Source organism: Chiloscyllium plagiosum, unplaced genomic scaffold, assembly GCF_037043375.1.
Source record: "Chiloscyllium plagiosum isolate Xiang-an unplaced genomic scaffold, Cpla_swu_hap1 HiC_scaffold_9, whole genome shotgun sequence".
In the NCBI taxonomy this organism is placed as follows: Eukaryota; Metazoa; Chordata; class Chondrichthyes; order Orectolobiformes; family Hemiscylliidae; genus Chiloscyllium; species Chiloscyllium plagiosum.
In genome coordinates, this window is record NW_028270147.1 from 36,552,858 (window position 1) to 36,580,226 (window position 27,369).

General features: G+C 39.7%; 1 protein-coding gene across 6 annotated transcripts in view; it reads right to left on the reverse strand.

Moving 5' to 3' along the window:
• The window catches only part of zswim5 (zinc finger, SWIM-type containing 5), a 269,540-nt gene that overhangs the window by 100,833 nt on the left and 141,338 nt on the right, over window positions 1-27,369 (reverse strand). For 4 of the 6 annotated variants that reach the window (XM_087990543.1, XM_087990547.1, XM_087990546.1 and 1 more), the window contains one exon: window positions 19,298-19,663. The exons of 1 other annotated variant lie outside the window; for it this stretch is intronic. In XM_087990543.1, coding sequence (XP_087846669.1) covers window positions 19,298-19,663 — 366 coding nt within the window. The remainder of the gene's footprint in view (window positions 1-19,297; window positions 19,664-27,369) is intronic. One more of the 6 variants, XM_087990544.1, reaches the window with a different exon arrangement.

Genomic DNA, 27,369 nt, shown 5'->3' on the forward strand with positions numbered 1-27,369 from the left:
CAGACCGTTCATTCTTAATCATCCATGCCAACCAGATATCCTAACATAATCTAGTCCCATTTGCCAGCATTTGGCTCATATCCCTCTAAACTCTCCCTATTTACATACAACATTTTAAAGGCATCTGGATGGGTAATTGTACCAGCCTCCACCAGTTCCTCTGACAGCTCAGTCCATACATGCACCACCTCTGCATAGTAAAGTTGCTCCTTTAGGTCCCTTTTCTATCTTTCCTCTCTCACCTTAAACCTATACCGTTTAGTTTTGGACCTCCCCAACCCTGGCTATTCACCCTATCCACATCCCTCATGATTTTATAAATATTTGTAAGGTCACCCCTTAGCCTCAGACCTCCAGGGAAAATAGCTCCAGCCTATTCAACTTCTCCCTATAGCTCACATTCTCTAACCCCGGCAACATCCTTGTAAATCTTTTCCTCTACTTTTCATGTTTAACATCCCTCCCATAGCAAGGAGACCAGAACTGAATGTTGTATTCCAAAAGTGGCCTAACAATATCCTGTACACCCATAACATGACATCCCAACATCTATACTCAATGCTATGACCAATAAAGTTATGTGGACTAAATGCCTTCTTCACTACATTGTCTACCTTTGACTCCACCTTCAAGGAATTACAAACCCCGAGGTCTTTGTTGGGCAGCACTCCCCATGGTCTACCAATATGTGTATAAGTCCTGCTCTGATTTGCCTTACCAAAATGCAACACTTCAGAGTTATCTAAATTAAACTCCAAATGCCACTGCTCCCATCAGATCAAGGTGCTGTTGTACTCTTCTACATCACCAATTTTAGTATCACCTGCAAACTTTCTAATCATTCATCCTATATTCACATGCAAGTCATTTATATAAAAATGACAAAAAGCAGTCGACCCAGCACCAACTCCTGTGGCACATCACTAGTCACGCACCTCCAGGCTGAAAAACAACTCTCCACCACCACCCTCTGTCTCCTTCCTTCAAGCCAATTTTGTAGGCAAATGACCAGCTCTCCGTGGATTGCATGTGATCTAATCCTAATCAATGTATCATGTGGAATCTTGTTGAACATCTTGTTAAAGTCCATAGAAACAATATCCGCTGGTCTGCCTTCACCAATCTTCTTTGTCACTTCTTCAAAAGATTCAATCAAGTTAGTGAGACATGATCTCCTGCGCACATAATCTCCTGGCTATTCATAATCAGTCCTTGCCTTTCCAAATACTTGTAAATCCTGTCTTTCAGAATCCCCTGGAACAACTTCCCCACCACTGAAGTCAGACTCACTGGTCTGTAGCTCCCTGGTTTTTCCTTACCACCTTTTCTCAATAATAGCACCACATTAGCCATCCTTCAATCTTCTGGCAACTCACCCACGGCTTTTCGAAAATACAAATATCTCAGCAAGGGGCTCAGCTATCTTTTCCTTACCTTCTTACAAAGTTCTGGGATAGACCTGATCAGTTCCCAAGGATTTGTCTACCCTTGTGTGTTTTAAGACATCCAGCAGGTCCTCCTCTGTAATAGGGACACTTTTCAAGATATCACTGTTTATTTCTCCAAGATGAAAGCAAATTACTGCAGATGCTGGAATCTGAAACCAAAAGAGAAAATGCTGGAAAATCTCAGCAGGTCTGGCAACATCTGCAAGGTGAGAAAAGAGCTGGCGTTTCGAGTCTAACTGACCCTTTGTCAAAGCTAAAAAAAGGGAGAAATAGGGAGGTATTTATACCAGGCTGAGAGAAGGTGAGTCATGGCTCCAGAAGCAAAGGTAGCAATAAAGAGGTGATAATGACAGTGCATAGAGAGATTATAGGGAGATTAGGAGCTGTGAATGACCAAGGCTGAAGCCGGTGCTATGTGACAAAATATGTGGGGGATGGTGGGGGGGGAAATGGGTGAAGCAGAGGCAAAATGGAAAACAGGGGAGAAGGGTAGCAAAGGGGGAAGAAGAGAGGAAAAGGTGATGAGAGAGTGGGGAGCAAGAGAAAGAGACAATCAAAAAATAAGAGGTACAGAGCAGTGAAAAAAATATTTTAAAAAATAAATTAAATAAAATTACGGAGCAGAATGAAAACAGAGGGGTCGAGATGGGATAATCATCTGAAGTTGTTGAATTCAATGTTGAGATTGGCAGGCTGTAATGTGCCTAGTCGGAAGAGAAGATGCTGTTCCTCCAGTTTGCGTTGAGCTTCACTGGAACATTGCAGCAGGCCAAGGACAGACATGTGGGCATGGGAACAGGATTGTGTGTTGAAGTGGCAAGCCATGGGAAGGTCCGGGACCTGATTGCGTACAGACCGAAGGTGCTCAGCAAAGCAATCACCCAGTCGGCGTTTTATCTCTCCAATATAGAGGAGACCACATTGGGAGCAACGAATGCAATAGGCCAAATTGAAAGAGGTACAAGTGAAACGCCGCTTAATCTGAAATGAATGTTTGGGACCTTCTCTCAGCCTAATATAAATACCTCCCTATTTCTCCCTTTTTTTAGCTTTGACAAAGGGTCAGTTAAGACTCAAAACATCAGCTCTTTTCTCTCCTTACAGATGCTGCCAGACCTGTTGAGATTTTCCAGCATTTTCTCTTTTGGTTTATTTCTCCAGGTTCTCTAGCTTCTATATCCTTCTCCACAGTAAATAGCAGTGCAAAATAATCATTTAGAATCTCACCCATCTCCTGCTCCACATAGACAGCCTTCTTGATCTTTAAGGGGCTCTATTCCCTCTCTGGTTACTCTTTTCTTAATAAACAACTTTCACCATTACAGATGCACTGCGGCAGCAACTCACGCTTACTCTGGCTGTACCTTCAGGTTCTGTGGAATATATCACCAAGGAAGACAAGGGCAGTAGTATAATGAGAATGCAAGCAACTCTAAGGTCGCTTCAAAGACACACATCATCTATTATAACCATTTCTTCATCTTTTCTGGAGGTCAGATTGCTGGAATCTCCTACCAAACACCAACACGCAAAGCACTCCAATAGTTTAAGCAGAAGTCTCACCAGGACCCTCTCACAGTAACAAGTGATTAGAAATAAATTTGGCCTTACATGAAACACCTATATCTGAGAACTTAACTTGGAATCCCTGTTGTTTGATTTTTCACTTTTCAAATTTTGCACAATAAGTACTAGTAGAAATATGGGGATTATGAAAATCTTCTGGCTCTAAAGACAACTATTTGGACACAAAGCCTCATTTATCTAACAGCAACAGATATGATGTTGAAATCCCACAGACCAGAAAGAATGACAAACAAGCCATGGCCTGTTGTTATTTTAAGTTTGTGTTAAAGAAAACTTAAAAAAAAATACACATCTCAGTCAAAGGTCAAAGTCATATTTTCTTTGAGGGCTCACTTTGACTTTCAGGAACTATGTTATGATTTTAGGGGGTTATTTCTTGGTTTTCAAAGCTCTTTAGATCCAAAGATTTTAGCAAGAAATAAACTGCTCTCAAAGAGTGTTAGCAAATTCCTGCTCCAGGCATCCATTAAAGTACATTAAAGAAACAAGAAACTTTGTGATGGGAAGGCAGCCAATAATCCAACCATTAGGCATCCTTCCTTCCTTTAACACCTCCCTACAACCTACTCATATACCTACTTTATCTTCCTTCTCCACTTGATGTGTTAAAGCAAACTCAACCCAGGGAGGTTGGGCACTTCAGAAATAACTGGGCTCCAAGTTTTCTCATTCATCAATTTAAAAGAAAAGCACATCAGCAATCGAAAAGAAAAACTTGCATGCAGACAGACATTTCTACATGTTTAAAGAAATTTCTGAGGGCAACAAAAAAAGTGGAAAAAAAAACTGTGGATGCTGGGAATCTGAAACAAAAGTAGAAATTGCTGGAGAAACTTAGCAGGTCTGGCAGTATCATAGAGAAAAAGCAGAGTCAACTCTTCTTTGGAACTGATGGCAGGGAGCAAAGATGGTTTCGTTCCACAAATGCTGTCAGACCAGCTGAGTTGCTCCAGCACTTTGTATTTCTGTTTGTAAAAAAAACCTGAATTTCCCCTATGACATTTTTTCTCCCTTTACCCCAGAGCTGTCTACTTTAAACTTTATTCTTAAAGCAATTTATTGTAGGAACATAAAAGTGGAAGAAAATCATTGCAACAGATTTAGTTAGCTTTATTTCTTGTTTGGTTATTCTTCCAGTAGTAGTTAATAAACTTGAAAACCGGCTTTGGGGGTGGGGGGGGGGGTTGGAAAGGAAAATAAAAGTTTTTTTTAAAGTGAGTTGGCACATTATAAGTATAAAAATCAAAAAGAATAAAAGTGTAGATGCGCAAGTGAACTATACTGCCTTTTGCCCACATACTCTCGCACGCTTGAACCTCCTTCTCCTCCCTCCTCTCTCTCACAGTCAAAGCCTCTTCACCTTACTGGATCTATTCGAATCTTGGCCTCCTTCTCTCTCTCTCTCCTATTACTCCCATGTAGGTGCGCAGGCTCTTCCAAACACAGCTTTCCTCCTTCCCACCTTGCCGATTCTCCAAACATAGCCTCTGTTGAAAATAGACAGAGTTTCAGCAGTAGCAAGAGAAGTGGACGGTGAGTAGAGTGGCTGCCTCTCACAGGTTCGATCTCAGAGACTTGATTGCAACTGCTTCTCCATTTAAACTGCATCTTTCGTCTGCATTTGTGCCTTCAATACATCACGGTATCTTTGGCATAATCTGTGGAACTTGTAGATGCAATAAATTCAACAAAGTTCACTCAGCTTTCCAATGAGGGCGACTGGAGGCATTTTGGGGCAGATCCACTTACCACCCCCGTCTTTATTTTGAGTGCTGGTCTAGATAGCATGGCGCAACTTAATTCCAAGTAAAGCCCAGTTTTTGGGTTGTACCAAGTATGGTATAAACAATATGAAAAATTATTACAATAAAAAGAACACAAAAGCACTCTGAGGTACTAACAGAACATGGCAAGGGCACCACAATGGCATAATGTAGAAGAGTGCAATGAGACTAAATGCAACTTAATGGTGTAGCATACCAACAGTGTACGGATAATATTTCACTGCAGAATAGTGACTGCATAGAGTAAATCCATTTCTAGAATAATATCCACCAATGCAGTTCAATCTGAGTCCAGGTTTATTCTTCCAATCTAACCATGCCTCAAGCCAAGGCATTCTAGTGCTATAGATGACAGAGAAAAACTGCCCAGATGTGCCCTGTCAAAAAAGGCAGGATAAATATAATGTAGCTAATTATTGCCAAACTATTTTACTCTTTGTGCTATCACATGGCATTAACTCACCAATAAATTGTTCACCAGTACTTAAACAGGATTCTGACAGATCCTAATGGCTTCAGATCTCATTAGAGCCTTTGTCCAATGAGGAACAAAAGAGCTGAATTTCAAGATAAGGTGAAAGTGACAGTCCCTCGATGATAAAGGCCAAATGTGTGGAGCTCTAATAAAAATGGGAATCGGGGTGGCAATTCTCTGGGAACTGAAGTCATATCTGAATTCCTCAAAGCAGATCCTTGATAAAAATATGAGAGAGTTTTTTTGCAGCAGATGCTGGGGTGAAGAGAGTTTGTTGATGTCACAATGGAATTAGTGAAGGTGCAAGTATCGTTGGAACCTCATTCCTGACAGATTACTTAGATTAGATTACTTACAGTGTGGAAACAGGCCCTTCGGCCCAACAAGTCCACACCAACCCGCCGAAGCGCAACCCACCCAGACCCATTCCCCTACACCTAACACTACGGGCAATTTAGCATGTCCAATTCACCTAACCTGCACATTTTTCTGGACTGTGGGAGGAAACCGGAGCACCCGGAGGAAATCCATGCAGACACGGGGAGAATGTGCAAACTCCACACATTCCACCTGAGGCGGGAATTGAACCCGGGTCTCTGGCGCTGTGAGTCAGCAGTGCTAACCACTGTGCCACCGTGCCGCTCGCGGTCACCAAAGCTGCTAACAGGCAGGTACCATCTGAGATGGTTGCTACCGAGAGAATACGTTGTATTTGATGGCTGCTTAATGAGAGCATATTGAGTGATGTGACGGAGCATATACAATATGCCAGATGAATTAATCTTAATGCTTTCGCCTTCCTGACCTAATATCCAAAATGCAGAGGACTGGATAAGGTTTCCACTAGTCCATCCTCCCTCAGGCTCAATGACTTAAATCTACCTCCACTGCATTAACATATGGTGCAGGAGCTCTTGCTGATCAGTGGTAGTTCTCCTCCTTCTGGATCAGAAGGTCTGGTTTCAAGTCCCATTTGCCCTGGATGAATGTCATAACATGCCCAAACACATTTGATTAAAAATAATTTACACTGTGGACAGTGAAAGGCAGGCAAGAGAGTGGGAAGGACATTTTGTTTCACCAATGTTGGTGCAATGGCAGAATGGAATGGAGCTATATCCTGCGCACATCAAGAGCACCCATCTACCAAGACTGTATCTCTGCTTTGTGCCTTCCAGTTGCCTTCCACTGATGAACAGAAGCCCCAATATAATAACATTATCAAGTAAAATCCCTGCAGGACATAGAACTGAGTAAGTTTGTGACCATTTTCCTAATTGGGTCAGGGTGGTGGTTATTTCTCAAAATTCATCTTGCAGAACAGTTAGGTAAAAAATGAGTTTGAAGGAGGAACTGAACTAAAAAGGCTTTAGTCTTCCAAATATTAAATTCTTGGAATTTAATAAAGATTCGGAGATGCCGGTGTTGGACTGGGGTGTACAAAGTTAAAAATCACACAACACCAGGTTATAGTCCAACAGGTTTAATTGGAAGCACACCAGCTTTTGGAGCGACGTTCCTTCATCAGGTGATTCAATCACCTGATGAAGGAGTGTTGCTCCGAAAGCTAGTGTGCTTCCAATTAAACCTGTTGGACTATAACCTGGTGTTGTGTGATTTTTAACTCTGGAATTTAATATGTCATGTGACATCAAGTGAAAAGTCTGGTAGTTTAGTAACAGTTGAGGAGTTGAAACAAGTGATGCTGAAGTAGAGCTAATGTCATTAATACAAGTGAACGAACATTAATGCTGTGTTTTTTGGTGAGCCCTGAGCTGGGTTTCTGGATTATGCCGCCATTTTCACAAATGCTTTTGAATCTCTTGTGTTGATGCTTACAGAGGTTCTCATCTCCTGATTTGTATCTGTCTCTTATTCTCACCCCATGAACTCCAGATTTCAGCAGCAGGAACAGAAGACATTGCAAGTCGTATTCAGCCATAATTTAAAATCTAAGAATAGGACCAAGCAAAAGCAATCCCAACCGACTGGATAACAGTGGACAGGCATTAGAAGATGATGATGTGATCAAATGTGTCAATGGCTACAGATAGCTTGAGAAAGATAAAGGAGGAAATCTCTACCTTTGCAAGGTAGATTTTTGCCTACCAACAGCACTTCAATGGTAACCAGGAACGGGCAATACAGGTAAATGCTGGCGTTTTAGGAAGGTTCACATCCCAAGAACAAATAACAAAATAAAGTCATAGTAATATTCTTGATGAATACAGATCCTCCCAATCAGAAGATATCTGTGGGGGTAAGTGTGGTCAGTCTGGACTCAATAGACTGAATGGCCTGCTTCTGCACTGTAGGGATTCTATGATGAAAAAGAAAAGAGAGATATACAAATATCACTGAGATGAGAAAAAGAGACAGCCACAGATCAGAAGATCGGAACCTCTAAAACAACAATACAGGACAATCAAAAGCTTTTGTGGAGACAGTGACATCATTTTAATGTCACTGGACTCATAATTCAAAAGGAGAAAGTGAGGTCTCCAGATGCTGGAGATCAGAGCTGAAAATGTGTTGCTGGTAATACAGGTAAATGCTGGCGTTTTAGGAAGGTTCACATCCCAAGAACAAATAACAAAATAAAGCCATAGTAATATTCTTGATTTCGGGCATAAGCCCTTCTTCATGAATTCCTGAAGAAGGGCTTATGCCCGAAACGTCGATTCTCCTGTTCCCCGGATGCTGCCTGACCTGCTGCACTTTTCCAGCAACACATTTTCAGCTCATAATTCAAAAGCCCAGACTAATGCCCTGGGGATATGGGCTCAAATCCTACCATGGCAGGTGGGAGAACGTAAACTAAAATTTATAAGAGTCTGAAAAGAGGACCATCAATGATGACTGCCACCAATTGTTGCAAAAAAATCATCTGATTCACAAATGCTACTGAGGGCAGTAGATTTGCCATTTTTATCTGGTCTATATGTGACTCAAGACCCACATTTATGCAGTTGAAACTTAACTTGCTTGGGAAAAAAAAAATCAATTAAAAAAACAATTATTTGTGTTAGCAATTAGTCAACATGCACCCAGGACTGCAAAACCCTCACTGCACAATAGCTTCGTATTCAAAGTCAACCTTTATTCGATCTGGAACGGGCCATCACATGACAGACTCAGGAATGGAAAGTCAAACAGAGAAAATTTGAAGATGGATACTAAACAATATATCCCAAGTCAAATTTGTTTTTGGCAGGTTTCTCATTGTTGTATTTGAGGCTTGCTGTCTGAGGCTACATCACAACAGTGCTCAGCTATATTTGCAGATGTGTTCAGGTGTCCTGAGATCATAAAGGCACCATATAAATGCCCTTCCTTTCAGTGATTAATCACTAAATAATCAATGTGTTTGGTGCAATCACCTGTGCCGTCTGGGTTCTGTCAAGATCTGCCTATTCAAGCTGTTGTACTTTAGCTATCAAACAAATGGGGCAACAGCTTTCACCTCAACAGTAAATGTTGTAAAATAAATTTACAGATCAATGTCATGTTTAACAGCCTCAAAAAGGGAACAGATTCAGAATGACTTTTACAACAGGAATTTTTATTCATACCAAAGCATAGTATAATTTAAGAGCAATAAAGTGATATTGTCAGAAAAGCTAACTTCTCTGATAAAAACTGAGATCTGCCTCACAAGGACCATTACAAAAGAATTGTATTTACAACAGGACTTAAATGGTATCTCAAAATTAGGTTTCCAAGCTAAACAAGTGCTTTGAGAAAATCATCGGAAGAAAACCATTTTCACTTAGTAATCTCCAACAATGAACTACAGGTAAGTGTGAAGGAGGAAGTTAGATGAACATTTTCAAAAAAAGGACTACTAAATCCATGTAATACTTTTTCACAAAATGGCTATTAAGAGACATTATATCATTGAGAAAGTGTTTCAGATTAGGATTTAAAAAGGAAGTGTGTAAGAGCAGGAAATGCCAGTAAAACACACAACTGCAGCTAAAATGCTAGCAAAAGCATTGTGACAATCTGGATTGAGTAGCTTGCTCTTGTTTCACTATTTGTTAAAAAGAATATACTTAAAATGTGTTAAGGTAGCCAATATATAGTTTAATGTGTGGGGGCACCTATATTTCACTATATCATTGTAAGCAATATAAAAAGGTAAAGTTCAGCTGAATGTGTCTCACTGCCTATTACAGTAAAGTCTACATGAGCTATACAGAGTATTGATTTTAATACTACTGGAAATCAGACAGGATAGGTAGTTAAAAAATATCAGCAGGCTACTCATTTATTCAAACCCCATTTTAACCAGCATGAATTTATAGTAGCACAATCCTATATCTTGCTGCAAACCAGAATTCTGTTATGCCTACTGGACTCCAGTGCAGTTATAAAGAAGGCCTGAGTGGGGAGGTTGCAGTTTTCCTGTTAGAAAAGAGCAGCACCAAAGACAGAGGAGGCTCTGCCAGACATTTCCAAGCCAAGATATTTGTGGTCTCCCTTTTCCTATTGCAAGAAGTTCTCATTAACTCGGTTCCAACCACTTACTCAGGATTGAATCTGATGCAGCTGCATTTTCAGCTGCTGTCATGGGCGTAGGAATTTCCTACAGCCAAATGCAGGCATGTGATTAATAATTTAACATGCCCTGCAATTTCTTGTTTTCCTAAATAATTACTTGCTTTCAATTTTACTTCAGAAACGCTATAATGGACAGCTCTGAAGCACACAGTTGGAAAACTTGTTCTGTGGCCAAGTGCACATCAAATGTGTTAAGTGGTTAATTCTCAATTACTGAAATATGTACTTGCACAGATACACAAAAAAATGATCACATTGCTCCCACCAGCATAACCCATTATCTGTAGGATCTACTTTTGTTGGCGGGTGAAGGAAACAAATTTAATTTTTCTTATTCTATCTTAATAACGGTATTCATGTTAAAATTTGAAAACAAATGGTACATTATACTCACTCAGCAGGAAGTTTTAGGAAAAAGCACTTTCCATGGATTATCTTATCCTACTAATATTACTTACTTTTAAAAAGCAGCTTTACAGCAATGCCAGGGTATTTGAATTTAAATATACTAATTTTATTTTTAATTATTATTTTCATTTTATCCAACTGACATGGGGAAAAAATGCTTTTGTTTAACCAAATGTTCCCACTGAAGTTTATGATTGGTCCTTGCAACTCCAGACACATTGTGGTTACCTTTTGCTCACATGAAGATTTGTCATACAAAACTGAACCATATTCTAATCCCAACTCTAGTTTTTCTTTCAAGTAATTAGGGAAGTCCATTGTATCATCCCTCTTCTGATATCTACAAGATAATGCACAAGAACTATCACTGATCACATAAAGGAGCTGGTTTCAGTTGCTGAGAACAGAACTACTGAAAAGACCCAAAGTGCAAGATCTTCAATTATGAATCATATAACTGAGGCTTGATTCATGCCAATAATAAACAGAATTAAAAATACATACATTCACATAGACCTCAGAACTAATACTGTACTTCATGAAGCCATTTCAGCGACCATTTGCCAATTCATACAGTAAACGTTAGAATAAAATGAGTCATGTGATGACATAGCCAAAGTACTCATTATCTCATTAGACATTAGGTAATGACAAATAGACTTTCCTAGAACAATGAGGACAAAGAACATTACAGCACAGGAACAGGCCCTTCGGCCCTCCACGCCTGTGCCAATCCAGATCCTCTATCTAAACCTGCTGCCTATTTTCTAAGGATCTGTATCCCTTTGTTCCTTGCCCATTCATGTATCTGTCTCGATACATCTTAAATTATGCTATCGTTCCTGCCCCTACCATCTTCGCTGGCAACGCATTCCAAGCATCTGCGTAAAGAACTTTCCAGACATATGTCCCCTCTCACTTTGAACTTGTGACACCTAGTAATTGAGTCCTCCAATCTGGGAAAAAGTTTCTTGCTATCCACCCTGTCTATACCTCATGATTTTGTCGGCCTCAAACAGGTCTCCCCTTCTTTCCAATGAAAATAATCCTAATTACTCAACCACTCCTCATACCTAGCACCCTCCACACCAGGCAACATCCTGATGAACCTCCTCTGCACCCTCACCAAAGCATCCACATCCTTTTGGTAATGTGGTGACCAGAACAGTACGCAGTATTCCAAATGTGGCCAAACCAAAGTCTTATACAACTGTAACATGACCTACCAATTCTTGTACTCAATACCCCGACCGATGAAGGAAAGCATGCCGTATGTTTTCTTGACCACTCTACTGACCGGTGTTACCACCTTCAGGGAACAATGGGCCTGATTACTCAGATCTCTGTACATCAACTTTCCCCAGGACTTTTCCATTTACTGTATAGTTCACTCTTGAATTGCTTCTTCCCAATTGCATCACCTCGCCTTTGTCCGGATTGAACTCCATCTGCCATTTCTCTATCCAACTTTCCAATCTATTGATATTCTGCTGTATTCTCTGACAGTCCCCTTCACTATCTGCTACTCTGCCAATCTTAGTATCATCTAGGGGAGTTGCAAATAAATCAGTTCATTTGCATAAATGTTTCTTTGTGACACGATTAACTTTTTTTTATTACACAGGACAAGATAACTAACTTTGTTTCATACATTTTTAATCAATTACTCCAAAATTTTTCCAGTCTCTGATGGCAACAATGAATAATCATTTTTACAATTACATTGAGATTTGAAGGTCTCGAACTCCCGAAGTTTTGACAAACACAAAAAAAGCATCTTATCTTACTTTGATGGTTCCAAATAGTGAGTGCCACACTTGTGATTCTTTTAACGAGTTTCCAAACAGCCTTTATGTAGATTAGAGTGGTGCTGGAAAAGGACAACAGGTCAGGCAGCATCTAAGGAGCAGGCAAATCGACGTTTTGGGCAAAAGCCCTTCATCGGGAATGAAGGCAGGGAGCCTCTGGGTGGATTTATCTCTTCACCCCGGAGGCTCCCTGCCTTCATTCCTGATGAAGTGCTTTTGCCTGAAACGTCCATCTAGACTCTGATCTCCAGCTTTCACTAGCCTTTATGTAGACACTGGCGATCTTTACAACAAAAAGCAGTCAAAATTGTGGGAAATGAAATTCTCCAAGCTTGCAATACAATTGGAAAATATCAAAAGCTATACAGTGTGGAATAACTTATACCAATTTATTTTCTACACACATTTCTAGGCCACATTACATGGGTTCAGGACTTAACTTGACTAAAGGTACTCGGATTAAGATAATGCAGACGCAAACTCTTTCCAAGTTAGGATAGAAGTTCATGCTAGGTAATTTCATAGGGCAAAATGTAACACTTATGGAGTGAGAGACTGGGTCTCGAATGAAACTTGCACAAAATGGAAATGTCTGAAAATCACCTGATCTCGAATTCATCGAAACGAAACAATTCACATGACTGGTTTCTGACCTACTGATTATGCCAGGGTTTGAATTTTGTGACCTTCAATCTTGTTGAAATAATCATTAACGATAAATATAAAATAAATCAACTCTAATAATCCCATTATTAGAAAGGAGCATCTTGTGTGGGTTGATGGGGAAGAGAAGGGCAAGCATGAAGGGTAATGAAACTTTCAGCATAATTATGTCTGATGACTAGAATAATAATATAAAGAGTAGGACAAAAACAAATGAAGACAAGAAAGTATAATAATCATGATAATAGCACTGAAGATCAACCAATGAGCAGAGTGTCGGAAAGATATTTTACAAAGAAGGTGAAAGAGACTGTATAATCATGGACAACAGATGATCAGAAGATATGGCTGAGGCAGACAATACAGTCTGCCTATAAGGAGCGTTGTGCAGCGATACGTATCAGATCAAGTGAAGACTATCCAATGATTTTCATTTGTAACAGTTAGAAAGTCTGTGCAACAATAACAATGTTAAATGCAACAATGAGCCTCACGGAATCTAGACTCAATAACTAATATTTACACAGCAGCTCCAACATAACAAAAGGCTTCAAAGTACTCAATAAAACTTCACAAAATGAATTGTGTTAGGAAGTCATGTAAGGAGACATTAGGTCAGATGACCGAAAGCTTGGTCAGTTTCAAAGAATGTCTTAAAGGAAGGAAGTGAAAAAGAGAGACAGAGAGATACAGGAAGGAATTATGGAGTTTAGGGTCCAGATAATTGGTAAATCAACAATGCATTACAATTAAAACTGATCTTAGTTGAAAGGCTAGAATCAGAGGACCAGAGATGTTAAATAATTTTTGGACTGGAAGAGATTACTGAGAGAGGGAGGGCAAAGACCACAGGGGTTTTCAAAACAATGATGGGAATTTTAAAATCAAGTTATTTGATCAACAGCCAATTTACGTCAAAGAGCAGAAGGGTGACTAGTGAATGGGGCTCAGGGACAGTTAGAACATAGGCAGGAGAGCTTTGTATAACCTGAAGAATATGCAGCGTACCACATAGGAGACCAGCCAGACATACATTGAAATAGTTGAGTCCAGAGGAAATGAATGAGGATTTTAACAGAGGAGCTGAGACAGGGACAACAGTCAGACAGTTAGACAATGTTCAATAACATGAGATTATCTTTTTTGCACCAGGATGCAAAAACAAACTTTTGTGGTTTTAGTACAGTTTCCCTGCTGGCATAGTCAATTGCAGACTTTCCAAATTCAAACTCAACAGGAATATAAGGGAGACAGTTATTAGGATGGAAAATGTCAGCTGGTGCACAGAGTCATCCAGCCTAGTAACAGACCCTTCAATCCAACTCATTCACACCAATCAGATATCCCAATTTGACCTAGTCCCATTTGACAGCCTTTGGTCCATATCCTTCTAAACTCTTCCTACTCATGTACTCATCCAGATGCCTTTTAAATGTTGTAATAGTACCCACCTCCATCACTACCTCTGGCAGCTCGTTCCATGTATGCACCAGCCTCTGCGTGAAAACATTGCCCCTCAAGTCCTTTATAAATCTTTCCCCTCTCCCTTAAACCTATGTTCTCTCATTTTGGACTCCCCTACCCTAGGAAAAAGACCTTGGCTATTCACCCTTTCCAAGCTCCTCATGATTTAAATCAACCTCTGTAAGGTTACCCTTTAGTTTCCAACGCTGCAGGGAAAACAAGTTACAGTTTTTAACTCAACCCCCCCCCAGTCCCAGCAACATCCTTGCAAATCTTTCCTGCACCCTCTCAAGTTTAACAACATCCTTCCTATAAAAGGGCGATCAGAATTGGACACAGTATTCTAAAAGTGGCCTCACTAATGTCCTATGGAGCCAAAAAGGTGAACCTCAGAGGTCAAGAGATATAGATTTGGCTAATGGAAAAAGCTGCACATGTACCTCAAACAATTGCATTCAACAGTAACATTGGATGCAACATTTCACTTCCCTATTTTAATATCCTCACCTTCACAAATATAAAATCACGTAGGAAAAAAACACTTATGAGACAGCTGATTTTCATCATAACAGACTTTAGCACCTTTTTCTGGTTCTCTTCGCCTACACAATATCCGGGACTGGTATGCAAGATGTCAAAAATCATCAGCAACTCCTACGAATATGCTAATAATTTTTGACACCTATAATGACAAATATATTAACCTACACAGCACAATCTTACATGATCATCTCTTTATTAACAACACTGTGCCAAATGTCTGTTCTTCCGAATTCCATTCATTCATCCTCAGGAAATTTACTTCAAGAATATTAAAAGGGACAGAAGCAGACAGTTGTGCTATATAAATCAGCTGGTTCCTTCACTAAACAGAGACTCACCACATTACAATGTCTCAGTACAAAAGCTGTTTGAATCAGTTAACAAATGAATCTAAAACAAACGTACAGAGCTTGCAGGAACATGGTAGAAACGTTAAAGGTTGCTATAGGCAAAAAAAAGCAATGCAACTCTCAATGAATCAAGCAAACGAGCCATTTATGTGGTATCATTTGGGGTGTCGATTACCTTGTTTTGCAAATCAGAACTTGAGAGGTGTACCTTGCAAGTCACTAGCTGCATGTCAAAAACTTCACTTGCTGGGAGATAAAGTGAAAATTCTACAAAGAAGGAAGCAATCTAAGAACCAGGTTCAGACAGCGTAGGAATCCTCGATTTACTTATATTGCTGTCGAATAACTTACTCATGATTAAATTTAACTCCATCTTTCCATAATTTCACTTCCGGTAGTTCCCCAAAATTGATTTTCCGTTCTACAGTGCCAACTATGTTTGAGCTTGTGTATTGTTTAACCATTCAAAAAGCTCCAATAACTGTCCAATATTTCAAAGTAAATCTCTAGATAGGATGGATGCACATGACTAGAAGTTAGCAAACCACCTTTTTAGAATCTGTGTTCAAGTCAAACCTGCTTTTATACTGCAGTAACTCGAAGGTTGGAATTCAGCAACTGAAGCATTCTCAATCACAAATCTTGAGGACAGAACAAGAGATGTCTCTAAGAGGTATACAAGACGAGCCAAGTTAACTCCTTTATATTTTGATTTCATCGTGCCTCCACCTCCCTGAGAGCCCAAGTACACACAATATAAGAGATTACTGCAATTTCAATATTATACTTGCCCACACACTTATTGCAAAAAAAAGTCAAATTTCTAAGCACACTGAATTTTTCCTCTATATTTATATGCCATTTATATTTTGAGCACAATACGGGAGAATTAATTGGAGCCCAACCTTTGATTTTCAAATCCTTTTAGAAATTCTGCACCTATCTCAAATGAATTTGAATGAAGCAGCTTATCATGGACTCCCGTCTCAGAATGCAATAAGATCTTCTTTTTTTTGCCCAGCCAAAACTATTCTTCCTAAACTCTGGCCCAGATGTTGCAATCTTCAGATAGTCACCATCTGAGGTGTTGCCATAGGAACTCAGAACTTAGAAAATGGAGTAGGCTTTTCAACACTGTGGATCCAGTCTGCCATTCAATAATATCATGGCTCACCTGGTTGTGATTAGATTAGATTACAGATTAGATTAGATTACATTACGGTGTGGAAACAGGCCCTTCGGCCCAACAAGTCCACACCGACCCGCCGAAGTGTAACCCACCCATACCCCTACATTTACCCCTTACCTAACACTACGGGCAATTTAGCATGGCCAATTCACCTGACTTGCACATCTTTGGACTGTGGGAGGAAACCGGAGCACCCGGAGGAAACCCACGCAGACACGGGGAGAACGTGCAAACTCCACACAGTCAGTCGCTTGAGGAGGGAATTGAACCCGGGTCTCTGGCACTGTGAGGCAGCAGTGCTAACCACTGTGCCACCGTGCCGCCCAAATTTACTCTGTGAACATAAAGGCTTCTCTCAGTGGTAGCCAAGGAGATAGTGGATGCAATGGTGATCATCTTTCAAGCTATTGCAAATTTTAGAATGGTACTAAGGATGAGAATGTAGCATATGTCACCCCATTATTTATAAAGGGAAGGAGAGGGGAAAAAAGGGAACTTCAGTCCTGATGGCCTTGCATTAGTCATGGGAAAATGCCAGCATCTGACAAAAAGGATGTGACCAATGGATAATTGAATAATAATGATCTGATTACATGTAAACACAAGTTAGGAACAGAAGTAGGCCATTTAGCCCCTCAAGCCAGCTTTGCAAGTCAATAAGATAATGATTGATTTGTTTGCATCCTGAATACCACATTCTTATTTATCATCAAAAATTGCACCTTACAATATATTTACCTCTGCCTTAAAAATATTCAATGACCAACCCCCCCCCATCTACACTACCTTCTGAGGTACCGATTTCCAAAGCATCACAATAGTCTCAGAGAAAAATCCATCCCCATCTCAATCCTAAAAGGGTGAGCCCTAAGTCTTAAGCAGCGCGTCCTCCCTGTGGACTGAGTGACTCGAGGGAATATCCTTCCCATGTCCACCTTGTCAGAAGTATTTTGCATCTTACACTTCAATCAAGTCACCCTCACTTTTCTAAATCCTGCACTCTTCAGAACTTCAGATGGTCTCAACTCCATCTTCCTGCCAGCTCCCCCTAACCCTTGACCCTATGTCAAAAATCAAATCAGCTTTAAATAAATTCAAAGACTCAATTTGCACTGATTTCGGAGGAAAATAATTTGTCAGAACAACAACCCATTGAGAGAAAAAAAGTCTCCCCCTTAAGAGGTAACAGTCTTATTCTTTCTTATTCCCTAGTTCTAGTATTTCCCATGAGAGAAAACATTTTCCCAGTATCTAACATATCATTCCCCTCAGGACTTGAAACATAAGATCAACTCTCATTCTTCTAAATCCAATGAGTAAAGGCCAATCTTTCTTTATAAAACAAGCCCTTCAACCCAAGAGTAAATCAAGTAAACCTTCTCTGAACTGCTTCCAGCACAATTATGACCTTTTACAAATAAGGAGGCTAAGATGTACACAGTTATACAGGTATCATCTCACCAAGGTGTTATACAGCTGCAGTAAAATATCCCTGCTTTTATACTCCATGCCCTTTGCAATGATACAAACATATGAAATAAGAGCAGAAGCAGTTTAATTGACCCTTCAAGCTTGCTTTGCTGTTGAATAACATCATGGCTGATCTGTTTTGTTTAGTATTCTACATGCCATTTATTCCTGATAAACCTTGGTTGCCCTAACTACCAACAACCTATCCACATCTGTCCTAAAAATATCCAATGATCTCACCATCTGAGGCAGAGTTTCGAATTCGCACAATCCTCTGAAAATAATTCTCCTCATCTCCATCCTGAAGGGGCAGTTCCTAATTTTAAGAGTGCCCCTTAAACTCTGGACTCACCTACAAGAGGAAACATCAGTTCCACATCTTCCCTGTCATGTCTAGGATCGTATACATTTCAATCATACCTGTTGCTCTTCTAAACTCCAATGGAAACAAGTCCTGTCCAATCCATCTTATGCAACAACCTGTTCATTCCAGGTATCAAGCCAGTAAATCTTCCTTGAAACACCACCAAAACATTTACATCCTTTCTTCAATAGGGAGACAAAAATCTGCACACAATATTTGCAATCAGAACTCACTAATAACCTGTACAACTGAACCATAATACCTTTAAAGTTCAATTCCTCTCATAATAAAGAAAAGAATCCCTTTAGTCTTTTTCAGTAAGTGTAACATCTGCATACAAATTATTTGTGACTCATGGACCAGAACACAAAATTTCCCTGCATGTGAGAATCTCTTGCTCTATGTGTATACCTACGATTGTGATTCACGCAGCAAGACATCAAGATTCCCCACAGTTCAAGGTTTTGTAATCTCTATCCATTTAAATACTATACTGCTTTTCTGCTCTTCTTCCCATCTGTTTTGTAGTGTGCAGTTACGGCTTTCAAATGTCTCAATATCACAAAAGCAATTTGTTATAGCTTTCGACTGCCTTAGTAGCACAGCAGCTAAAGGTGATTCGGGTCAATTATAGTCTGCTATATCATCAACTAGCACACATTGCCATTGGCCCCACATGAATGGAAGAACCTTGTCTGATGTACTAGAAAGTAACAAGTATTTGCAGAACTGTACATCAGCACGAAATAAATATCATAGGAAGGGATGAACTTGATGAAAAGCAATGATGTATCAAAAGACCGTTTCTTCCACTCTCTAGTCATCAGTTAATTACTAATCTTAGATGGGGCTAATTAAAAAGTTAAATTATTTTTAGGATTGCTCTACTTAGTGAAACTGATTAGACTGCACAATGAAGCATAAATATATTAAATGTATTTTCAAAAATGTTTTTCTTGAATAGAAATTCAAATCAAGTTTTTGTTATTTTATTAAATGTCACATATTTTCTTTGCTTCAATAGTTGTAGTTACAAGGGGTCATATGAAGTATCCAGAATAGAGTTCTAGTCCAGGATTATGCCCTGCCCATGGTACTAACTGGACACACACATTACATTACAGTACAGTACAATACAATACAATGACATCCATTAATGGGAGAGGGAAAGGGACCCTTACAATAGTTACCATGTACTTGGTTGATCTCCGAATTGGACGATAGAATTTCATCAGCCAATTTCTGTGCTGTGGGAAGTACTTCTGTGTGGTGAGCTGTGATTAAGTACTGAATAAATTTCTGAAGCTGGTCTCTGTTCATTTGAAAAAGTGTCTCGGAGATGGGAAGACGCAGTTTGACCTGGTCAGCCTTTCTTATTCTGTACAGGGAAAGTGCCACGACATGGGCGCAGTAAAAAATGTCCTTGTTGCCACAGCCACATGTCACAGAAGTGATTTTGCAGCGGTCAAAACTGATGGCTACTCTGTAGATCATTTCAGGTTCCGACTGGGTACCTGGTTCAGTCACAGTTCCACTCAGATGAAACCCTGCCAGGGAAGAAAGAAAATAAATAAGAGGTGAATTAATACCAGAGGTACAATTTCAATGAATTTCTTGTCAACTTACATACCAGTGACAATACTGTGCAGTGCCATATCTTATCCATCAATTCTTACCTGCGCTGAGAGATCACTGCTTTTGTACTTCCAACAGAGAATCTTTAACAAATCAATTTTACTGAATATGTTCAAAGGTAAACATTACAGTGTCTCTGCTTAATGCCCAGTTCCACTTTAGTAGCACTGAAGTGCTGAACACCATTTCTCAGGGTTTAATTATCTAGTCTTGAAAAGAACTGTCTTTCCCAGTGCCCATCTTCAAAACGGATCTCTAGTATCTGCTGGGTTCTGAAGGAGGAGCACTATAGCCTCCTCCTTTTCTCTGGTGGCCCTTCTATCGTGCTTTCATCTCCCCTGTTATATGGCCCTGTTCACAATTTCCCTTAATAGTCCCTACTCTCCAAGCTTCCCCCAGGCCCACTACCATCTAGTACCCCATGCCCACACGAAGACTTGCATTGCCCTTATTTGATTCTGTTGCTTCTTCATCCTCATCAGCACGTCTTATGCTCTCACTGTATTGCCTACTGTTAAGATGCACTTTCCATCTTTTATTGACCCGTTGCTCTTATCACTGTGACACTCCCTCTGTCTACTTCCATTTCCCAGGATTCTTCTAATAACTCCTAAAAACCATGCCTTTTAAAAATTTAATTTCCACCATACCTTCCCACCTACACCCATAGCCTTTCTGTTGATCCCCTATTGTGCTGCACTTTTTTTGCTTTGAACCTCTTGTGCCTGCCTTAGTCAGATTTACTGAGAGAGCTTGGGCATGCTGGATGGGCTGCTCAGTCTACACCGCTTACACTGTTAGCATCTGACAACCAGTTATGATTAGGATCTTGTCACGAGCTGGCTTTATGGGCACTTGGCACTAAGTTTTCAAGGACCCATGCCACTAAAAAAGCGTGCACTCACCCGAGCTTCCAGGAACAAGTATACACACCTTATAAATTATAGACACGTTTATGAATGAACACCTTTCTTGCTTTTGCCTAACATGATTACATCTGCAAACTTAACTCCAGGTAAGCCCAGTGTGTTAATGAGTATTCAGGACATGCTAATGAATGCAAAGATGTCCTCAACAATCACAGTTAGGAATGCTGACCCACCTGATAGAATACTGAGATCTTAATACCAAAACTTCAACCTGATGTCAGGAATCTGAATTTGGCCTCTCCCACCTTTTCCAAATGCTCCAGGTAGGCCTGGGTCAAACTTTCCAATCTTTGACCTTCAATCAGTTTGCAAGGTCACGGGGATGAAACACCAACTTTGTTTCTCACTCCACAGATGCAATCATTTCCAGCATTTTCTATTGTTAATTCATATTTCCAGTATCCACAGTATTTCACTCCCACCAAATCAATGTTGGTGAGTTGCCAGTATCTTGCACAGGCACTTCTGCTTTCTGTTCATTTGAATTGTTGACCTCCTGCCTTGACAGCAGGTAGCTGGGGGTGCAATGTTGGGGAGATAGGGAATAGAAGGACAATATGGGCTGATAGCGGTGCTCAGAACAACCCTGGAATTGGATGATGCACTTCTACTTCACCTGAATGCAGAAAACAGTTTCGTACATGCAATTAACTCGGATCAACTTTAGCAACAGCTAGTGAAACAGAAATAAGGCCTGTAATTTAAATGTGCAACGTCCTACACCCATTTAGCTAGTGGATATAAATGCCCAAAAAATGGTGGGTGAAAGTTTTTTTGATGTTCTTGTGATCTAAAATTTGGGTCCCTCAAGATTCTGGCCTGTTACACGTTTAATGCCAATGAAAATGGTGCAACAGGTTGAATTTCTACCCCTTGCTTCTTTGAGAAGACAACAATCTCCTTGTTAGTTTGGAGCCACAATTTTCATCATAGTCAATAAAGTAACCCTTGGTGTGACATGGTTGATTTAAGCACAGTGGAAGTGGATTCTAACGAGGTACAAAATTGTGCTGCAAGGTCCCATTGCTCACACTATATAGATATTGCTGAAGGAATACAAAAAGGCGACTTTTGAAAGCTTTAGAGAGATTTTTATTTAGATTATCTGCACTATGAACACACGTGTAACCTCGGCAACTTGTGCTACTTCATAACGTGCGTCACTATGAGTAAGGTCAAGCAACAAGAAAACAACTTCAAATTCACACCCAGATTTCTTTTTAGTATAATCATAAAAGCTAATTTTGTAGTTTCCCCCAGGTTAAACACCATGTTACTTCTAGTCAAAGCATGTTTCTCAAAATTCATGGGATGATTTATTACCTTAGTTGCCGAGAGAGGATACAGGATTTGAACCAATTAAGTTGTCTTCGTAAACACATTCAGTAGCTAAGATTAAGAGCCAACCAGACTGGTGAGGTTCCACAGTCAAATTTCAGAAAAGGTAGGGACACAAGATTTTCTTCCCTAAAACACATGTAGCCAACAGTTTCACATAAAAACATAAGAACTATGTGCAAGAGAAAGCTATTCAGTACCTTGAGCCAGACCCACCATTTAATATGACCACAGATGATCTCATCTCAGCCACAACTGCCTGCTCTCTATTACCCTTTAACCCATTACTAATTAAAAATCCATCTCCTCCATAAAATTATTCAGTGTCCTGGTATCCACCAGCCTTTGGGGTATGAGTTCAATACATAACTGTGATATTCATGTGGAATGTTGATGGTAGAAAACCATGCATATCCCTTGGTAATGCTTATATGTCATTTTATACAGCAGCCAGGGTTGACAGAAAAATATTCCTTTCTTTGTACTTTTAATTCAATTCAATTACTGCTGGGCATACCTTGGTAAAAAAGGAGTTTATGAAGTATGCAGGCAGCCTGATACCAAACAATGAATTCTTGCATTCCTCCACCCCTCTACATGACAATCTGTTGACAAATGGGACATACCAAGTGGAACAAAGAATCCACGATTCAGCTTAAAGTCTATGGAATACTGGGCATGTGCCATGATACAATGCACCTGTATAAGAAAATCCTAAAGCACAAAACCCTATAAAATCACCATTTAGAAGAACCTTTCTATATCAATCCAAATATTGTAGGAAAGCTCCTACACGCATGCTTTATCACACTAAAATACCAAGTTCTTTAACTACGCAACTGTAAAAAAAGGTGAAACTCCAGCACAGACCACTGCAGACCCCAACATCACATCCTGCCAATTAGAAAAATAAATTATGGAAGTTCTGCTTTCTGCTAGTCATCCAGCCATTCTTCTATCCACGCTAGTATAAGTGTTCAATTATAACCTCCTAATGATCAATTTTAATATCCTTCTCCATGACAGATGTCAAGCTAATTGGTTTATTGTTTCCTGTCTTCTGCCATGGAGAGGCACTTATTTTTCAATTTCCACTCTAAAGGACTACTTTCTAGTCGAAAGGACTATTTCCAGAAAACAGTGAATTTTGGAAAACTAATACTACTGCATCTACTAGCTCATTAGCTACCCCATTTGAAACTCTAGGATGAAGTCCATCAGAACCTGGGAACTTGACAGCCCACAGCTCCATCAGTTTGCTCAGTATTGCTTCCTTGGTGTTTGCAATTTCCCAACCACCTCCCTTCCTAGCACCTTTGATTTGTAGCTATTTCTAGAATATTCTGAGCCCATTTCAAAGCAAATATATATGGATTTAATCATTATTATCTACAAAACCTCCCCATTCTCATTTAAAAGCAAAATACTTGAAAATTCTGGAAATCTGAAACAAACACAGAAAATACTGATGAAACAGAGGTGGGTGTGGAGAGAAAAAAAAAGAGTTTACATTGAATATAATACTTGAATACTCTTCCACGCTTCCTTCTACCTTTCTGTGATACTCCTAATTTCTTTTTTCTCATTAAGTTTTCAGTCATTCTCTAATCAGCCTGCTCAGAGATGTTCTTACCACCTCTGGAGCAGGTAGGACTTGAACTCAGGCTTCCTGACTTAGAGGTAGAGACATTACCAGTGTGCTCCTGCTCCTCAGATGCTGCCTGAACCGCTGTGCTTTTCCAGCGCCACTCTAATCTAGAATCTGGTTTCCAGCATCTGCAGTCATTGTTTTTACCTGGAATAGCCATTAGTCATTCCCTATATTTTGAACAATTGTCAGACTTGTCTTTCATCTTGATTCAATTATATGCTGTTTGTTCAAGTATGATGTTTTCCTTGACTTCTTTAGTTAATCATGAATGGTGGTTCCTCGCCTTGGAATGCTTACTTCCAGAAGAAATATACTTATTTTGAGTATTCTGAAATATCTCCTTAAAATGTCTGCCACCACTTCTCTATGGATTTATTTCCTATGCTATTATTGCAGTTCACTTTAGCTCGCTACCTTTTCATGCCCACAAATGTGCCCTTAGTTAAGTTCAAAATACTACACTTAGATTTATATATACACACAATCCATGTATACCAGCATCTTGATGGTATAAGTGGTCAAATGCCACCTCGATACCAGTCACCCTTGCCACACCATTAAAATTCGATTTTGTTTTGGTCATGTTTGAAGAAAGGCTGCAATGAGGTTTGGAGACAAGTGACCCAAATTCAGCATCCGTAACTGTTACTGTTGACTAACTGCTGCTTGATATTACTGCCAAAGTCTAGCCCCAATCACTTGGATAATGATTTAGAATAGGCTGATGGGGCAATAATTGGATGTATTGGACTTGTCTTGTTTTTTTTAAACAGATAGACTGTAGCTCGACAATATGCCATCAAAATTACATCATTAATTGAATTTAACTTTTTAAACACTATTCCTTCAAACATTTACATATTTGTTCAAGTCTGAATAAATGAAAGTAGCCGCTTTAGCCATTCATCACCAGACCATCTAGGCCACATCAAGTGCTATTTAGGTCCTACTCTCCTTTGCTAAAACTGCTGCAGGATCACCAATGTTTCACAGGGGGATAACAAATTTAAGGAAGAACTACTGTTTAACTTAAAAGTTTTATGAGCATGGAAAATGAAAGGAGATTTAAAGGGAATGTCAAGCTGGATCCTTAATCTACGTGGCTCCAGGAAAGTGCTGCATGGGCTACAACAAAAGTTTGTCCCTTAAATTACTGCATGCACACTGCTGAGCAAATAAAAGGAAATCACACATGCAAAGACATTGACTATGTACTTCAGGGAAAGAGAGGAACTTTAACCTCTACCAAAAGAAATATCATGGCGAATGTGCAACAATGGCTGAACAGTTGGGAGTCTGAAAGTGAATTAGAGAGAATTTTCCTTCAGAATAAAGTGGGATTTGAAGAGTTTAGGAGAATATAAGAGATGAGGGACACAATGAAAGGTAGTCTTGCCTATGATAAAGATAAATCAGAATACAGAGGCTGTGTGAAAGGTCAGGCGGGTGGCCATGGGTATTGATAGAAAGCTTTATATGGAATGACACATGTCAGCTGTGGCTCTTTGGTACCACTTTCACCTCAGAGTAGGAAGAGCTGTGTTCATGGTTAGAACGTGTCTTAGAAAGAGTATAATATAAAAATCTACACTGACATTATTGTGCTAAGAACAATGAAGATATTAGTTACTTAAAAGGCTAATGGAGTAGATGCTTTTAATGTAATCATTTCATACTGCAGCAGCCATCTGCAACCTGCACCACCAGCAAAGCTAAACAAAGCTGTAACTAATAAACCTATCGAGGTAGAAAACGCAGACGGAGTAAATTAATAAATCTACAGACTAACAAGTACAGGAAATCAATAAATGACTGGAACAGTGAACACAGCAACAAATGAATACATCTGTGGCATGCAACAGTGCAGAGCGGGCGGTGGGAACACTCATTAATAAAGGGTAAACCAACACAATCAAAGGAATTTGAACTGAAGCTTGGAGGAGCAAAAACATTTGCATGTAATATAAATAATCAAAGCACTTCTAAAAGATGCACTTAATGTAGAAATTCATTGGTGGTGCTGGTCATGAGGAGAAAATCTCCCAGACAAAGAAACCAGACAATTGAGACAGTGTGAAGATCACAAGGTTCAGGGTCACAGTTTCAGAGGCACAAGCCTCAACAGGGGAGAGCATTGATAAGCTTTAACTTGACAATCTAATATCAGGGAAAACACACCCCACTATTATCATCAGAAAAAGGAGAGGTTGTGCCTACTAAATCCTGAATTCAGGTACTAGAACTGCTGTGTGAGAAGAGATTTAAAGAAAGAAATCTGTTCAGTGGCCAGAATTTGCAACTATATTATGACAGACAGCCACTGTTTACAATGGAATGTTTAACATTGGATTATCTCACAAATACTGCAGATGCAATTACATCATGTTGGATGAAATGACATCAATAACTTAGATTTAGTTATACAGCATCACTGACACAAAAAAAAGTATCCTAAATTGCTTCATGCAAATTGAGATGTGAACTGTTTTTGCTGGAAGTCAGAACATGAAGAAGTCAACAGCAGGGGATGGTAAATTTGGCAAGGGATGGGATTGGAATTTTTTTTAAAATCATTTAGAGGATATGGGCATCATTGGCTGAGCAGCATTTATTGCCCATCCATAGTTGGCTTTGAGAAGGTTTTGGTGACCTGCCTTCTTCAACTGCTGCAGCCCATTCGCTGTAGTGCAATGCCATTAAGAACTAAGTTCCAGGACTTTGACCCAGAATCACTGAACGAACAGCAATATATTTCCAAATCTGGACAGTGAGTGGCTTGGGTGGGAATTCTTTATAAAGTAGTGTGCGACCTGATCTTTGTCAGGAAAAATCTGCCAGGCTGCTGGATAAAAGGTGTTTCAAATGACTAAGCAAAGTTACAAACATAAAACAATAGTATCAGCAAGCATTGCTTGCAGCATCTAGAGTTGGGGAGACTTGAAAAAGCTATGGATGGATGACAAAAAAGCATGCTGAAGAAAGAGTGTCAACAGATGGAAGGATAGCAAAAGAAAGGTTTTCGATTGTGTTTGGTCTTTTACAATCCCTAGAACATGCAAAATATTTCCTTAATTCCTTAGAAATGTGGTCACCATCATAATCTAGGAAACATTAATTTGTGTCAAACAAGGTTCCATAGCGTGCTACTGACAGAATAATTTGTTTTTATGTTTTTTCCAAAAGGATAAATATCGGGCAGGACACCCAAAACTTCCTGCTCTGCTTTGAGTAGCAACTAGAGATATTTTACACTTAACACCTCACTGCAGCAACTATTTGGTTCTATACTGGAATGTTAGCTTACATAATGTCTTCAAGCTTCTGCGGTGCAATATGCACCAACAAATCTTCTGCCTGAGGGACAGCAGGCTACCAACTGAATCATGGTTGGAGAAGACAGTTGGAAAATGTTGTGAATATCTTTTAGTGTCTCAAGGTCCATTCAGTAGAAGCATGGTGTTGCTGGCTGAACTCAGACATCAACCAGTTACTAACCTAATAAGGCAGATCCTATTCAGGTATAATTTATTGACATGGTCAAACTGTTACTTTTCAAATTTTTTCAGGGATTTAGACTTCACTAATCAGACCACAATTTGTTCATCATCCCTAATTGCTTGAGAAAGTGATGTTGAGCTGCCTTCTTGATCCACAGCAGTTTATTTGTCCAGGTACACCCACAATGCTGCTGGGGATGAAA